The sequence below is a fragment of the Podarcis gaigeae genome, assembly GCF_964106915.1.
Source record: "Podarcis gaigeae genome assembly, chromosome: 9".
NCBI classification, from domain to species: domain Eukaryota; kingdom Metazoa; phylum Chordata; class Lepidosauria; order Squamata; family Lacertidae; genus Podarcis; species Podarcis gaigeae.
Genome location: NC_139685.1, coordinates 77,542,576 through 77,558,735, shown reverse-complemented (window position 1 = coordinate 77,558,735; position 16,160 = coordinate 77,542,576). Strand labels below are relative to the sequence as shown.

General features: G+C 44.9%; 1 protein-coding gene across 1 annotated transcript in view; it reads right to left on the bottom strand.

The window, feature by feature from the left end:
* Nucleotides 1-11,600: 11,600 nt before the first annotated feature.
* The window catches only part of LOC310852817 (CD209 antigen-like protein D), a 64,004-nt gene continuing 59,444 nt past the window's right edge, over nucleotides 11,601-16,160 (bottom strand). The window contains exons 7-9 of the mRNA XM_083756908.1: nucleotides 15,435-15,586; nucleotides 14,193-14,302; nucleotides 11,601-11,971 (exon numbers count right to left, since the gene is read on the bottom strand). Of these exons, the coding sequence (XP_083613034.1) occupies nucleotides 11,821-11,971; nucleotides 14,193-14,302; nucleotides 15,435-15,586 (413 nt within the window). The 3' untranslated portion in view covers nucleotides 11,601-11,820. The remainder of the gene's footprint in view (nucleotides 11,972-14,192; nucleotides 14,303-15,434; nucleotides 15,587-16,160) is intronic.

Sequence of the window (16,160 nt, the reverse complement as noted above, 5' to 3'; positions counted from 1 at the left end):
TTTTGTCTTCCTTCCTAATTTCCTCTCCAATGATACCTAATAAGAAGGCCTCTGGTTTTTTGGGGAATGTGTATCCAATTATCTTTTTTAACTCGCTATATACCTGATTCCAAAAATTTTTCATTTCCTCACATCCCCACCACATATGTATAAAATTACCTTCTTTTATCTTACATTTCCAGCAGGTCTTATTGCCCGTCTTATACATCCTATTTAGTTTTTCTGGTGTTAGGTACCATCTATACATCATCTTCAGTAGGTTTTCTCTGATGGCAGCACTCGCCGAAAATTTTATTCCCTCATTCCACAATTTGGACCATTTCTCGTACTCTATGTTATGCCCCAGATCTATCGCCCACTTTACCATGACTTCCTTAATTTCCTCGTCTTTGGTGTCCCATTCCAGTAGCATGTTATATGTTTTAGATAATAACTTGGTTTTACTTTCGATAATTTCAATCTGGAATTTGGACTTCTTTTCGTTCATTCCTAATTTTTTGTCTTCTGTCCATCTTGCATTGACTTGATGGTATTGTAGCCAGCCCGTCAGCTTTCCCTTCAACTCCTCATATGGTCTTAGTCTCCAGCTGTCTTGGGATCTCACCAATAAATCTTCATATGTCAGTCTTTTCTCTTCCATATTTGTTTTTTTGATTATTATGATATCTGTTGGGGACAGCCACCAGGGCGTTTTCCTTTCTAGCAGTTTTTTATTTTTTCCCCAGACTTCAAACAGAGGGCCCCTAATGATGTGACTCGAGAACTCCTTATGGGTCTTCTCTTTGTTGGGCCAGAGGTAGGCGTGCCAGCCGAACCTGTTGTCCGCCCCCTCTAGGTCCAACAAATCGGTGTTCTCCAAAGTTATCCAATCCTTGACCCAGCAGAGGCAGGCTGCCTCATAATACAATTTTAAGTTGGGAACTGCAAACCCTCCTCTCTCCTTCCGATCCGTGAGTAGTTTAAATCTGATCCTTGGCCTTCTTCCCTGCCAGATGAATCTTGAAAGAACCTTCTGCCAGTCTTTAAATATTTTGGACCCTCTGATAACAGGAACGTTTTGAAACAGGAACAGCATCTTGGGGAGTATGTTCATTTTTATTGCTTCCATCCTACCCAACCAAGAAAGGTTGGCTCTGTTCCAAACATCGAGGTCTTTTTTAATTTCTTTCCACGTTGGCGAATAATTATCTTCAATTAAATTTATATTTTTTGGTGTAAGCCATATTCCTAAATACTTTATTTTCTTTGCCACCTTGATTCCGCATTGTCTCTCTAATAATTCTTTTTCATCATTTCTCAAATTCTTAGCCAGCATTTTTGTTTTGACTTTATTCAATTTGAAGCCGGATAGTCTACCATACTCCTCTAATGTCTTCAGCGCTTTATCAATGCTTCCGTGAGGTTCTTCCAGGGAGAGCATCAGGTCATCCGCGTAGGCTTTTAGCTTAAACTCCTTTAAACCTATCCTAATCCCCTGTATCTCAGGCGTGGATCTTATCTTATTTGCCAATACTTCTAAAACCATAATGAATAAGAGCGGAGAGAGAGGGCATCCCTGCCTTGTCCCTTTCTCGATTTTAAACATGTTTGTGAGATTATTGTTTATTACCAGTTTGGCGAATTGGGTTGAATATATTGCCTGTATTCCCTTCATAAACTCGCCCTCTATCCCTGCCCTTTCAATAGATTTTAATAGGAACAACCAAGAGACGATATCGAACGCCTTTTCCACATCAATGAAGATCAATGCGGCAGGTCTATCGTTGTTCATCTCCAAATATTCAATTATGTTAATAACATGTCTCACGTTATCTTTCAAATACCTGTTTGGTAAAAAACCCGCTTGGTCCTTATGAATTAAATTTGTTAGACACTTTTTCAGTCTGTTTGCCATAATGTCAGCGAATATTTTGTAATCGTTATTTAGTAGAGATATTGGCCTGTAATTTTTGATATTCAATCTATCTGTATCTGACTTGGGGATTAGGGTGATAAAGGCCTCTCTCCACGACTCAGGTATTTTCCCTCCTCTTAGAATGTTATTCATAGTATCACAGAGTGCTGTAGACAGTTGGTTTCCTAAAACTTTGTAATACTTAGCCGATAGGCCATCCGGTCCTGGCGCCTTTCCCAGTTTAATTTTTTTTATCGCATTCTGGACCTCTTCTAGGCTTATGGGTTTATTCAATTGAAGCCTTTCTTCCTCTGTCACGATCTTCCCCTCACAATTGTCTAAATATCTTTCTATTTGAGTTGAGTCTTCCTTTCCTTTTTTATATAGTTCCTCATAGAATTTAAGAAAATTTTTCTGTATTCTTTTTGGATCTACTATCAGTTCATTTTCTACCATTATTTTGTTTATTACACTTAATTTTTGTCTTTTTCTCAATTGCCAAGCTAAGAATTTACCCGTTTTGTTTGCCGATTCAAAAAACCTCTGCCTCATTAACTTAATTTTCCATTCTATTTCTTGGTTTGTTAACATCGAATACTGTGTTTGTAATATTTTTATTGTTTGTATACTTTGTTCATCTTTCGGGTGTTCTATTAATTTTTTCTCATGCTCCCTTAGTTGTCTGAGGATTTCTTCCTTCTTTTGTTGTCTAATTTTCTTCCTGAGGTTGTTTTGCTGGATAAAAAGTCCTCTTAGAACAGCCTTACTGGCATCCCATACCACTTCTATATTTGTTCCTGTGTTGAGGTTCAGGTCAAAATATTATTTTAGGGTGGCTTTGGCTTTTTCAATGACTTCATCATTATCTAATAAATATTCGTTCAGCCTCCATCTAAAGCCCCCCTGCGTTGCGCCTTTTATTTCCAATGTTATGGAATTATGATCCGATAGGGTTCTCGGGTGAATTTCACATTTTATGGCTCTCAGGGTGAGTTCCCTTGAGGTCCAAATTTGGTCAATTCGGCCCCAACTTTTATGTACCTCTGAAAAGAAAGTGAACTGCTTTTCTATTGGGTGTTTATGCCTCCATATATCTATTAAATCCAAATTTTCCTCCATATCTTGAAATGATTTTGGTAGCTTTCCTTGGTTTCGCTTTTTCTTTTCTGTTTGCCTGTCAATTTCTGGTGTTGGCACTGCATTGAAGTCTCCCAATAATATCGTCCTGTTATTTTCTAATTTTAATAGTACTTGTTCTAATTTCTTAAAAAACTCCGGTCTATTCGAGTTTGGGTCATAGATATTTACCACATTAATCTTTTCCCCCTGGAAACTGATTTGTACCCCCAGTACCCTTCCTTCTTCGTCTTTATAAATCAGTTTTGGATCCCATTTTTCGTTGACATATGTTACTACTCCTTTTTTTTTTTCTTCCGTAGAATTTATAAATTCCGTTCCCAAGTTCTTATTTACCAAAACGTGTTTGTGTCTTTTCGCTACATGGGTCTCTTGTATACAGATTACATCCAGTTTTTTCTTTTTCAACACATTTGCAATTTTATTCCTTTTAGTTTTTTCGTTCAGACCATTTACATTCCATGTTAGAATTTTTAAAGTCATTGTCTCTCTTGTCTACCGAAAAGTCTGTAATTTACCGGTTTAGATTCGGGTGGGTTTGCCCTCTGTTTCTTCTTCCTCCTCTCCCCCTTCCTCCTCCCCCACCTCCTCCCCCTCCACCCCTCCCCCTCCCCCATCCCCCCGGTCTGTACCGTCCCTCTCTTCTCTTTCTCCACCCCTCCCTCCGTATCTGTCCTCCAACCCTCCAAGATCTTTTTCATATCTACGTAAGAATTTGCTGACTTCTTGACTTTCCGTTATTTTGAATCTTTTCCCTTTATAAAAAAAGGAAATCCCTTCTGGAAATTCCCATCTGTGTTGTATGCCATTCCTTCTTAAAGTGTTGACTATTTGTTTATAACCCTCTCTTTTGCGAAGGAGTCTAATTGGTATTTCTTTAAAAATGATAATTGGTCTTCCATCAATTACCAATTTCTTCTGGTAGCTTTCTCTCAGTATTATGTTTCTCATCTCTATCGATTTGAAGATCACAAGACAGTCTCCTGGGACCTTTTTCAATCTATTTTGTTTGGGTCTTATTTTGATTCTGAAGACATTTTCTATCGTTTGTGCAACTTCTTCTTCATTCATGGCTAGCCACCTCGCCAGTTCTTTGATAATTTTCCCTTTGATGTCTTCGTCTGTTTCCTCCCCTACTCCTCTGAGTTTTAAATTTAGCTGCTTTTGTTTCATTTCCATCAATGCTAAGTTGTCTAGGACTTGGTCTTGACTCTTACTCAGTTCTCCAAAATTCTCCTTTATCTTCTCCGCCTCTCTTCTCTGATCCTTCATCTCTCTTTGTAGTTTTTTATTTGAGTCTTCTAAAGACTTAGAGTGGGTTGTTAGCTCTTTTATCTTATTTGACAATTCTCCCACCACTCCCTCTATTTTTTTGTCAATAGAGATCTGCATCTCTCCTAGCTTTTTCCCCATATGGATTTCATTCTGTTTAAATTCCTCTTTTATTTTCAACCATAATACATCTAAGTCTCTAATTTCCTCTTGTTTTGAGGTTCTCCTCTCTGTTGGGGTTCCCACTGGCTTCTTTCCATCCTTTCCCGCCATTTGCCCACCTCAAGCGTATCCTCCCCCCCCTTATTCCTGAATGCAAGACTGGTTAAATTTCTTGTAGCTCTCCCTTTGAGGGCGCACAATCTCATACAGTTTTAATTATCGCAGTAGGAGGCACCCTGGTCAGACAAGGGCAGAGATCAGCGTATCAATATTCCCACATTATAAGTTCTGTCCCAGCTCAGCCAGTTGCCGTCCGTCTACTGGTCAATGGTACACAAGTAAAGCCGCAAAGCTAATAACAAATGTTTAAGAATATGGTAGTGAACTACCCTCGTCTGCCATCAACTTGCGGTGTTACATTTGAATATTTATAAATCGGAAAAGAGGCAAAGGAAGAGAGAAAAGAGAGCAGGAAAGAGTAGAGAGAAAAAAGGGGGAAAAAGGGGGGGAAACAAAAGAACACAAGGGGTGGAAGCAATGGGGGTGGATAAAATTGCGGGGTTATCCCAGTTTTACTTGCTGACGATGTTTGAATCCTCAACCGAGGGAGGCAGAAAGCAGGCAAAAAGGGGGAGGAGGAGAAAGGGGGAGGTGGGGGGAGGGGTCAGGCGAGGAGATCTGAGGAGGCTTCGAAGTCTTTTGGCAAGGCTTAAATATTCCACCAAGGTGGGGGGGGTGTGAAGTTTCAAGCAGTTTCCAACTGTGCAGCTCTCCCCCCGAGAGTGAAATGGTGGGTGGAGTTTCTGCTTCTCCCGGGGAAGGTGATCTGCGCGTGAGTCCGTGCCAAAAAGGAAAAAAGAAAAACAGCGGCTTCTGCAGCCCAGATAGTCTCGGGAAAATGATTAAGTCCTTAGCAAATTGTCCTTAGCAAGCCGATCCGAAATATCCAGGTTCTGACAAGGTTATCGCCAAGCAGGGATGAACAAGGATAGATACTGGTGCACCGTATGTTGCTGGTTTTTGCGGGTGGGTTCCCTCCCGCCGTCTGGGGGGCAGTTCAGAAGAGGGGGGACGAAGGTCCAAAATTGTTTTTTCACCGCCGTCAGAGGCCGGGGGAGAGGGGGAGATTTCGTCCCTCAGCACCGTCACAGTCTGTGTGTTTCTTTCTTAACAGCTCTTCCCCTTTTCCCTCCTGCCTTTCTTGCCCCTCCGCTTCAGGCTGCACCCTCCGTGATCTTCTCACTGTTCCCTTTAAGTCCTCCTCGGACTCTCCCGTTAGCTAGCCAAAACGATACAAAGTTTCTAAGGTTTTCTTCCCAGTTCGTCACTTTTCAGTTTAGTTAGTTACTTTTGCCTTGCCAAACTCCCGGCGGGGACTTTCCCTTCCGACTTTCTACAGCGGGTGAGTAAAGGGTTTCTTTGTTTCACTCTCCCGATTATAGTCCCAGCGCCATCTTAGGTCCGAAATACGGCTCGGGCTCCTTAGCTTAATCTATCGACATCCATCGCTCCTTGACCTCTATTTTCAATTTTCCTGCTCCAACATTTTTTATTCCGAGCCAAGGGCGACTGTTTTTAAAATTACGGAGATTTGTCGCGTCTTTCAGTGGGAGCTAGAGGCATTACTGCACGGGGTCCGCAGAGCTTACCGGAGTGCGTTTCTCGATCCCTCGCTCCTGAGTCTTCCCCCAAAAATAGAAAAAACCCGGAGAAGCATCGGGACCCGTCCAACGCTGCTGGTTGCGCTTCCCTCAAGGGGGCCCCCCTTGAGATTTTTGGGGTCGCAGTGCCTTTGCGTTGCCCCTCAAAACCCCCGTGCAGCTCGGAGAAGTCAGGCAGCAACTTCACTGCGCTCCCATACTGCTAGCGATCCAAACCGGAAGTCCGCCACCGCTACAGTTTTAAGGACACTGGTGTTGCCGCAGCAAATGTTTAAAATGTTTTTATATATTTTAAAGTGTTTTATAAGGGTTTTTACTTTTTACTTTGTTGTACCACCGTGAACGGTGGTTTTTATTGATGTATTTTTATTTTGTTCCATTTTATTTTGGTTTGGGGTTGGATATTGAGTGGGGTGGGGATTTGTTTTGTTGGTACAATTGTTTTTGGTTTGATTTGTTTTTCTATTTTGTAAATGGAGGTTGGTTTGAGGCTTGGGATTGCTACTGTAGTGGGGCAAGGGAGGTATGGCGGTGGGGGCAGATGTCATAGGTGAAGGGGATCGAGATACGGATATGCTCGTACCCCTTCCAATCTGCGCCCCATCCCAAGGGACGAAGGTAGGGTGAGCAAGGATTACTCACCTCCGTCACTGGTGTTGTGCAATGCCAGGTCTATAGGCAACAAAACCGCCACCCTGCGAGACTTCTTCACCTCGCACGGGGTTGACCTGGCTTGTGTGACGGAGACCTGGGTGCGCGAAGGGGAAACTGTTACCTTACGAGAGATGGCGCCCCCGGGTTTCTCCGTCCTCCACCAGTCGCGGACTGTGGGCCAGGGGTGAGGGGTGGCATTATTAATCTGAGAAGACTGTTTTTTCAGGGCTCTACCATCGCCATCAATACCTGGCATTGAATGTGTTGGCCTAGTGTGGGGCTCCAAGGTGAGCTTGGCTGTCTGGCTGTTGTACCGGCCACCTAGCGCACCAGCAGCCACCCTGTCAGGCCTGCTGGAGGCAGTGGCTGGCTGGGCCTTGGAGTTCCCTAACCTATTGGGGGTCTTCAACATCCATGCTGATGCCATTCCCTCCTCACAGGCTCTGGACCTGGTGTCTTCCATGGTGACACTAGGGCTCTACCAGTTTGTTTCGGGCCCCACACATCAAGCAGGCCACACGCTGGATTTGATCTTTGGCGCCGGTATAGATGTGATCATGTCTCCTTTGATGAAGGTGCCATGGTCTGATCACTACGCGCTGAAAGCCAGGATTGATTTTCCACCCCCACCCTGCTTAGGTGGCGAGCCAATTTGGGCTCGCCCGCAGAGGCTGATGGACCATGATAGATTCCGTCAGGCCTTGTGGGACCTTGCTCCCCCTGGCGACTCATTGACCGAGCTTGTTGAGGGCTGGAATATCCAGCTCCTAGCAGCCATCGATGAGATTGCACCTAGGCGCCCTCTGCGGCCCCGCAGAAACCGGGCTCCCTGGTTTACCGAGGAGCTTCGGAAAATGAAGCGGGACCTCAGACGGCTAGAGTGAGTATGGCGGGGTGCCTGTGACGGAGCCTCAAGAACATCTTATAGGGTTTTTATGAAAACCTACGAGATGGCAGTGAAGGCCGCTAAGAAGTCCTACTTCTCGGCCTCCATTGCCTCCGCTAGCTCTCGCCTGGCGCAATTATTTAATATAATTAGGTCTTTAACGTCCCTTGAAGGACAGCCAAATTTAAATAACAATTTGACACACAGCTGTGAGGCATTTGCGAGCTTTTTTACGGAGAAGGTCCTGTCGCTCCGCCATGACCTCCCTGCCAATTTGGGTACAATAAAGGAACTGGAGGCCCCTCGACTGTCCTCGGGTCCAGTATTGGACCACTTTGACCGGATATCCCCAGCCGATGTGGACAGACTCCTCCAAGCTGGAAAGCCCACCACCTGTCCTCTTGACCCGTGCCCGTCTTGGCTGATTAGAGTGTGTCCAGACGAGGTGCGGGCCCCCCTGGGTGATATCATCAATTTGTCCCTTGGCACCGGGATATTCCCAGGGGAACTGAAGGAGGCAGTGGTGCGTCCGCTCTTAAAGAAAACATCATTAGATCCTTTAGATCTATCCAATTACTGCCCGGTTTTGAATCTTCCATTCCTGGGTAAGGTGATTGAGAGAGCGGTTGCTGAACAGCTTGGTAGGTTTCTGGATGAAACATCGGCTCTCGATCCATTCCAGTCCGGCTTCCGCGCTGGTCATGGGACCGAGACGGCTCTGGTCACCCTAACAGATGATCTCCGCAGGCAGCTGGATCGAGGCGGGTCAGGGCTGCTGATTCTTCTAGACCTGTCAGCAGCCTTCGACATGGTCGATCACGAACTCCTGGACCACCGCCTTGCCGATGTGGGGATCCAGGGCACAGTCCTTCAATGGCTGCGCTCGTTTCTCTCTGGTCGGGGACAGAGGGTGGCGCTTTGGGGGGGGGGAATTGTCATCGTGCCACTCCTTGGTGTGTGGAGTGCCTCAGGGTGTGATTCTCTCCCCAATGCTTTTTAACATCTTTATGCGCCCCCTCGCCCAGCTTGTCCGGAGTTTTGGGCTGGGTTGCCATCAGTATGCCGATGACACCCAACTCTATCTGTTGATGGACGGCCATCCTGACTCGGCCCCAGATACACTGACCAGATGTCTGGAAGCTGTGGCTGGATGGTTATGTGGGAGCCGGTTGAAGTTAAATCCTTCGAAGACAGAGGTCCTCTGGCTGGGACGGAGCGATATGGGATTGAGGGGGCAACTCCCATCTCTTGCGGGGGTGCAATTAGTGCCAGCATCGTCCGTTAAGAGTTTGGGTGTAATCTTCGATACCTCCCTCTCTATGGAGGCACAGATTATAGCTATAACAAAGACGGCATTTTTTCATCTCCGCCAAGCTAAGCAGTTGGCTCCTTATCTCTCTCGCCCTGACCTAGCCACTGTGATCCACGCGACGGTCACCTCCAGACTGGATTATTGTAACTCGCTCTACGTGGGGCTGCCCTTGAGACTGACCCAGAAACTCCAGCGGGTGCAGAATGCCGCGGCGAGACTCCTTATGGGGTCTTCGCTGCAAGATCATATTCATCCGGTACTATACCAGCTGCACTGGCTCCCGGTGGAGTACAGGATCAGGTTTAAAGTGCTGCTTATAACCTTTAAAGCCCTATACGGCCTAGGATCCTCGAACCTACGGGACCGCCTCTCCTGGTATGCCCCACAGAGAAATTTACGGTCTGCAAATAAAAACAGCCTAAAGATCCCAGGCCACAGAGAGGTTAGGCTGGCCTCAACTAGAGCCAGGGCTTTCTCGGCCGCGGCTCCAATCTGGTGGAACGCTCTGTCACAAGAGACTAGGGCCCTGCGGGACCTGACATCTTTCTGCAGGGCCTGCATGACAGAGCTGTTCCACCAGGCCTTTGGTCAGGGCACAGCCTGACCCCCTCCTCTGGCAATCTGCACAGAATTTTGCTTGATGGTTGCCATTAATTTGATCTTAATTTGATTTTAATTAATTTTATAATGAATGTTTTTAGAATGTTGGACTATTTTGATTGTTGTTAGCTGCCCTGAGCCCAGCTTTGGCTGGGGAGGGCGGGATATAAATAAAATTTATTATTATTATTATTATTGTCAACTGCCCTGTGTGTTGTGGTCTTGCTCCAGAGGAAGCCTCAACGAAGTGAAAGCAGAGTAAAAATGCTTAAACACTGAAGGCAATATAAGCATCTAGTTTGAAATCCATATGTCTGGATTTTTAAGGACATTACAGGGATGTCAATGGCGGAAGTGATGTCCAGGGGGAAAAGCAGCGGTTCCACATACAAATCACCACTCAAATGAGAGAAAAAACACACAGAAACAAAGTCCAGTGGTACCTCGGTTGCAAACGGGATCCGTTCTGGAGGCCCGTTTGCAACCTGAAAAGAATGCAACCAGTCTCTGCGGGTCGCGATTCACCGCTTCTGCACACACATGTGACGTCATTTTGCATGTCTGCGCATGTCCGAGTGGTGAAACCCGGGAATGACCCTTTCTGAAAATGCTCAACCTGAAGCAAACGTAACATGAGGTATGACTGTAGAGAGAAAACCAAGAAAGAAAAGGAGAGTGAAACCAGGCTCCTTCTGTCCTGTTATGAAAAGACACTATGACCTTGGGGAAAAGATTATAGGATCAGTTCATTCTTCTTCTTTTTTTAATATAGTTTTTATTGGTTTTTGCTCATATTTTCCAAACATAACATCACATCTTATACAACATAACAAACCTTTGGCTATCACAGCACAGCCTGAGAATTCCTTCAACCTCGACTAATGGTTTTCTAACTTTCTTTTGGCTTCCATCCCCAACAACATCCTGAAAGTTTACAGGAAGTCCCAGGAGTCATACTCCTTCACATTCTTTGTTCTTGAATGCGTAGGGACCTACGAGCCCTTGGAGAAGGAGGATCTCCCAAACTTTCCAGGGAGGTCTCTGCAGTCTGCTCTCTCTCTCTCCCCTCCTCCTCCAATATCTCATAACTAGGCATTTCTTCCTTCAGCTATAATTCAGCTCTGTTTTCTTCTCCTCTTGAAACTGTTGGAGACAAGGGGGAAAACCTTCCCACTCTCCCTCCTCTTCTGAGAGGAGCCAAACAGGCTGAGTGGAGTCTTCTGAGTCTTCCTGTTCAGTTCATTCCCTGACAATGAAGAATTAAAACATCAGTTCTCCTTGGCTGGGTATACAGGACAGATTGAAGCAACCACAACCACTTCCAGCCTTTAATCATGCAAGATGTGGCAGGAGAGGTCCCCAGCTAGATTCCTGGGGTGCTAGTCCTCAACACAGACCAAGCTATTCACACCTTGTAAAGGTCTGATTCAGGACAGCAGAGTCAACTCAGTTGACGGCCACTGTGCATTGGAGCCAACTTCAAGAGGTAAAGGCCCCCATAAAATATTTTAGGGGACTGCCTCCCCAAAGTTCATGGGCATTGCCATTCAAATGATGTGTGTGCACTGTCTTATCAATTATGCAGGGGGAGCTTACCTGCTCCACCCCCAATATTTTATTCAAGTTGGCACCCCTGCTACCATGAATGCCATGAAAGCACCAGCACATGCTGCCAGTGCTGTGCCAGCACTGGTGTGGACCCCAGTCTTGCCCCCTGCCAAGTTCTGAAGAAATCGAGAGAAGTTCACTGTGTTCGTTCCCAATGTTAGCTCTACATGAGAGTAAGGGCGCCAGAGTTTCCAGTGCTGAAGCCAAAGTTGTATTTGTGATTAGTCTGTTACAAGGGGACACCAGGAGCTGGGTGACCCCCATGCTCATTGCCTGGCATGCAGGGTTGTCCTTATGTGCCTTGTAAGGTAGCGGCGATGGAGATCAGAAGGGGCAATGGGGCATCAAACACACAGAGTAAGGAAACAAATATTGGTATGCATTGCAAATAAATACATGAAACAGAAAACAGGCTATGACGGGACCCTTCCATTCTTTATTTTCGTAGCCATCTACGTTTGAGCTTTCAGAATAAGGTCTTTTCAAGGTGTTTTTGAGGGCTGATGCCAAAGAGTCCCATAATCTAGATGGCAGTGTAGATTGTGCATTAAAACAGCAGGGTGGGGTGATCTCTTGGTTTTGTTTTTGTGTAGTGATCATGAGATCCAGTTTTGTTCATCTTGAAAGTGTCTTCTTAGAGCCAAGCATCATTCGGCACCTTCTTGCAAATATACTGTGTCATTTGCTCACAGTTTAATGCTGCCCAGCAACTTCCGCGGCAATTAAAGGCCATTACACCACAGTCGTGCTTCGCGGCTCTATTTGGCTCACCCCATTTCCAGAAGCTGAAAAGAAGAGAAATAGCAGCCTTGATCAATCAAGATTGGATGTCTACTTCTTCACCGCTCCCCTTGCCTTCTATCATTAAAAAGATGTTCAGCTCTTTCTCTCTTAACATCCACTCACAAGTGTGATGGATTTTCTCCCCATATTTTTAGAATTCTAACCATGTAAGGAAAACAACAAAACAACTATTGGTGTTTCACAACTTTCTAACTTGTTGCAGGACCTTAGCAGAGTATACGCAGAGTTCACGAAAGCAATTGGTTGCAGGCAGGATGGACGAAGCAGGAATCAGTTACTTGTTACTTATAGGTGTTTATTATGTACAGTGGACTTCAAGTTACTATTTACAGGAACAGAGCACAACATGGATCTTTAGCTCTCTCACCACACGACTCTTACACTAACACTCAACTCTCAACGCTCTACTAACACATTCCAGTCAATAGGCCATAAATCATTATTCCCATGAGTGAGCTTGACCAATGAGGGAGCTGTCTCCAGGCCTCTATATCTCCAGGCAGATTTTACTCCTTTACATTGCCTTGGCTGTTGGCCAACTCCTAATTGACTCTGTGTGAAGCTGCACGTATTCAAAATCCCAACAACAACTGTGGGTCAAGACTGTCTCTTTTCTTTTCACATTAAGTGATTTCTCATAAAGGTAAAGGTAAAGGTACCCCTGCCCGTACGGGCCAGTCTTGCCAGACTCTAGGGTTGTGCGCTCATCTCACTCTATAGGCCGGGAGCCAGCGCTGTCTGCAGACATTTCCGGGTCATGTGGCCAGCGTGACAAGCTGCATCTGGCGAGCCAGCGCAGCACATGGAACGCCGTTTACCTTCCCGCTGGTAAGCGGTCCCTATTTATCTACTTGCACCCGGGGGTGCTTTTGAACTGAGATGAGCGCACAACCTTTACCTTTACTAAAGGGCCCACCCCATGGATGAGGAGAGCAGTGACACTATACAGAAAGAAACATAGCTATGTCCTCAAATGCATTGCAAAATATAATCGATAACCACAAAGCCATTATAGGGTTGGTTGATTGAAATGATATGATATCTCTCATATATATATCTTATCAAAATCTAACATGCTGGTTCTAAGTTTACTTTAATCAATTATCCATAGTTGACAAAGCTATCACCCTAGCCTCACTCTTATTGCCACTTGCATTCTCCAGTGTCCATTGTATACTGAATCAAGTCCCACTACACAGCACTAAAATTCTGTGATAAATGTATTCTATAACTCCCTCATTTTTAGCTCTCTGTGAATCTATTAAATTGATATTACTAGTAATGGTGCAGTTGGTGTTGTTGTTGTTTTTTTACTCCCATGAGATGTTTGGGTGAGACCTGCCCTTTAATCAAGTCTAAGATCACAAACAGCAGAGGTTCCCAATTGGTGGTCCACGGACCACCCACCCAGGGGCTCCATGGTGTCATTCACATAACAAAAACTGCCACAGAGATATTAAAATGTTCAAAGGTAGGGTGGCCCATGGCGTGGCTTTTGAAAAACAATGGTCTGCAGTACTTAGCTAACTGGGAACCACTGGCATACAGGGTTTAATTTCCCAGCTAGTATTATACAACCCCATTGCCCGTTTGTAAAGTTTACTCAATACCTTTGCCAAAAAGGATTAGTGGTTGGTATTTGGTGCATCAATGAAGATGAATGTCATTGGATTTTGTTCCAGGAGACCTTGCAAAATTGAAAGCAGCCCTCTGTTAATGCAGTCTTGGTAATAAATGCCAGTCCAGTTCTCTGTTCTACTACCAAGCTGTGGATGAGTGAGATCTTACTCTGACCTTGTACATCCATCCACACAAGCTGAAAAGAGTTGTTAGATACTTAAAGGGAACCATGAACTGTCTTAAACTGCTAGCTGACAGTGTTGCTCGGCTTTAGGTTCCTGCAAGTCCTTTTGAAGCTGAACTAAGGAGCACAAACCATTTAAAAGCATGCCTTCAGCCTCTTCCAAATCACCACATTCATTAGGTTAGAGAAGCAGGAAGAGTAGCCTTCCTGCATCTCCAAACTAGTGAGAATCAGCAGCCGCTCACCTGGACAATGATGTGGAGAAGTACATATGTAGATCTTTGGTAGTAGAGAAAATTGCATGGCAAAATGTATTTGGGGAGGGAAAGGATCAATTACGTAAACAGAATCTGCAACTTTTTGGAACTTTTTGAATCTGGAACTTTTTGAAAACTTACTGGGCTTTAGGTATTGTGCCTGACAGCCATTTCCATTTCGCTTGGTTGTCTTTAAAGAGTCCAATCCAAAAAAGGTTTCTTCGGCTTTTTACATGATTCAACACAAATTGCTGGGGTAGGGGTGGGGAGAAAGAAAAACAAGAAAATTTTCAGTAGGAATGAGGAGCAAGGCAGTTCTCTCAAAGCCTTTCTAGACAATGTCCCTTTACAAACATCCAACAGGCATAAAACAAACACATTTCAAAAGACACAGGTGTCACCTTTGAAAGCCAAATCCATATTTTTGGAGGAAGCCGAGATCAAAACTATGGTATTCCAAGTATGGTTGCATCAAGCACCAAGAATAATTTTGTACTGAGGATGTGCTATTGTCCCCCTGATCCAAGTTATGATGCTGCTGCTGATGGAGTCAAGGAAGCACCCCAAAGAGAAAATATTGTAGTGAAGGGTAACTTCAGCTGCTCTCACCAAGACTGACTACATGTGTGTTCCAGTTATGACACAGAGTTAAAATTTCCAGATACTGTAAATGACTGTGCCATAAAACAGTTCATCTTGGAACCATCTAGCGGGACAGTGACCCTGTGTGGCAAATGAAGAAGTGTGCATGCACACGAAAGCTCATACCAAGAACTGACTTAGTTGGTCTTTAAGGTGCTACTGGAAGGATTTTTTTTTGTTTTTTCCAATATCTGTATCCATGTTTGTTTGTTGGTTCCAGAGCTATTGGAATCAGTCTGGTTGTGGTATGCTTGATGGGATGACAATGGGGTCTCACCTATGTCTGTGCCCTCCAGCATCCCATTAGCCCCTCTGCCTGGGTTAAGGGCTTGGAGATGGATATACCTTCCAAGCTCCTCTAGAGTCATCTCCATGATACCCTCATGCCAGAGGGTTAGGGTGGTGAGGGAAGCCTTTTTTCTGAGCACTCAGTACATCTCAAAGAGCAGAAGAAGAATCTACAAGATTTCCCTCAAGTATCTACTCCTCCTCCTCCTCCTTCAAGATCTCCTTCCTGACTGCCAGCTTCATTCTATTGAAGCTCAGCATCTCCAAGAAACCTTAGTTAGCCCCAGATGGTAGCAGCTGTTCCCTGCCCCACCCACCCCTTGGCTTGGCTGATGGAGTTGCTGTATTGCCTGCATACAGGTGGATTGTACCTTCTTAAATGGATAGTGATGATAGGAGCCCTTTGACTCAAGGAGATCCCCTACCTTTTCAATGCTCAGCTTTGATGCTCACCTGTTCTACTGCTGTTTCCAGAGAAATTAGCTTGGCGCCTTCCTTCTCACACACTTTTTGGGAATTCATCCATGATTGTGGCCCATGAGAAAACCAATAGTATGCTGTTGCAAATAAAACCCAACCATCATCCACATTTTTAGAGATGATGTCTTTGAGTCAGCCAGGTATGGAGGAAGAAGAGAAAAAGAAAACAAGATAAGGAATTTAAGGGGAACCACCTTGTATGCCTGTGCAGATTTCAATTACTTTTGTGAAGTTCATTTCTCTGGCCACATGATAACATATATTGATCTAGGAAGCTCAGAAATCTTTAAAAAAAGAACAACATTAACTCATCAACCCATGCTGATGCTGCAGTAAATAGCTGGGTGGGCATAGCTGGAACAGGGAGCACAGTCAAGAACCTCACCTACTTGTTTCCACCTGGATACTTCGGGCAGCATTAGGGCAGACTTGAAGGATGGAGAGGGGGAGTAGCTGTGGTTTATCAAAATTCTCTTTCTCTCTCTAGGCTAAGCGTCCAGTTGCGGAGGTGGGGAGGGCAATCTAGAGTGGGCAACTGGGACAGATGAGGGATTCTGCTGGTTTACCACCTGGTTTGCTGCCCAGCAGTCTCCCTGCCTGAGCTGACAGGATGGTTCCAGTGGGCTGAAAGCAGCTTTCTGTGATTTGTTTGCAAAGTATTTTGAGGATAAAATTGACCCTTCATGACCCTTCTGTTAC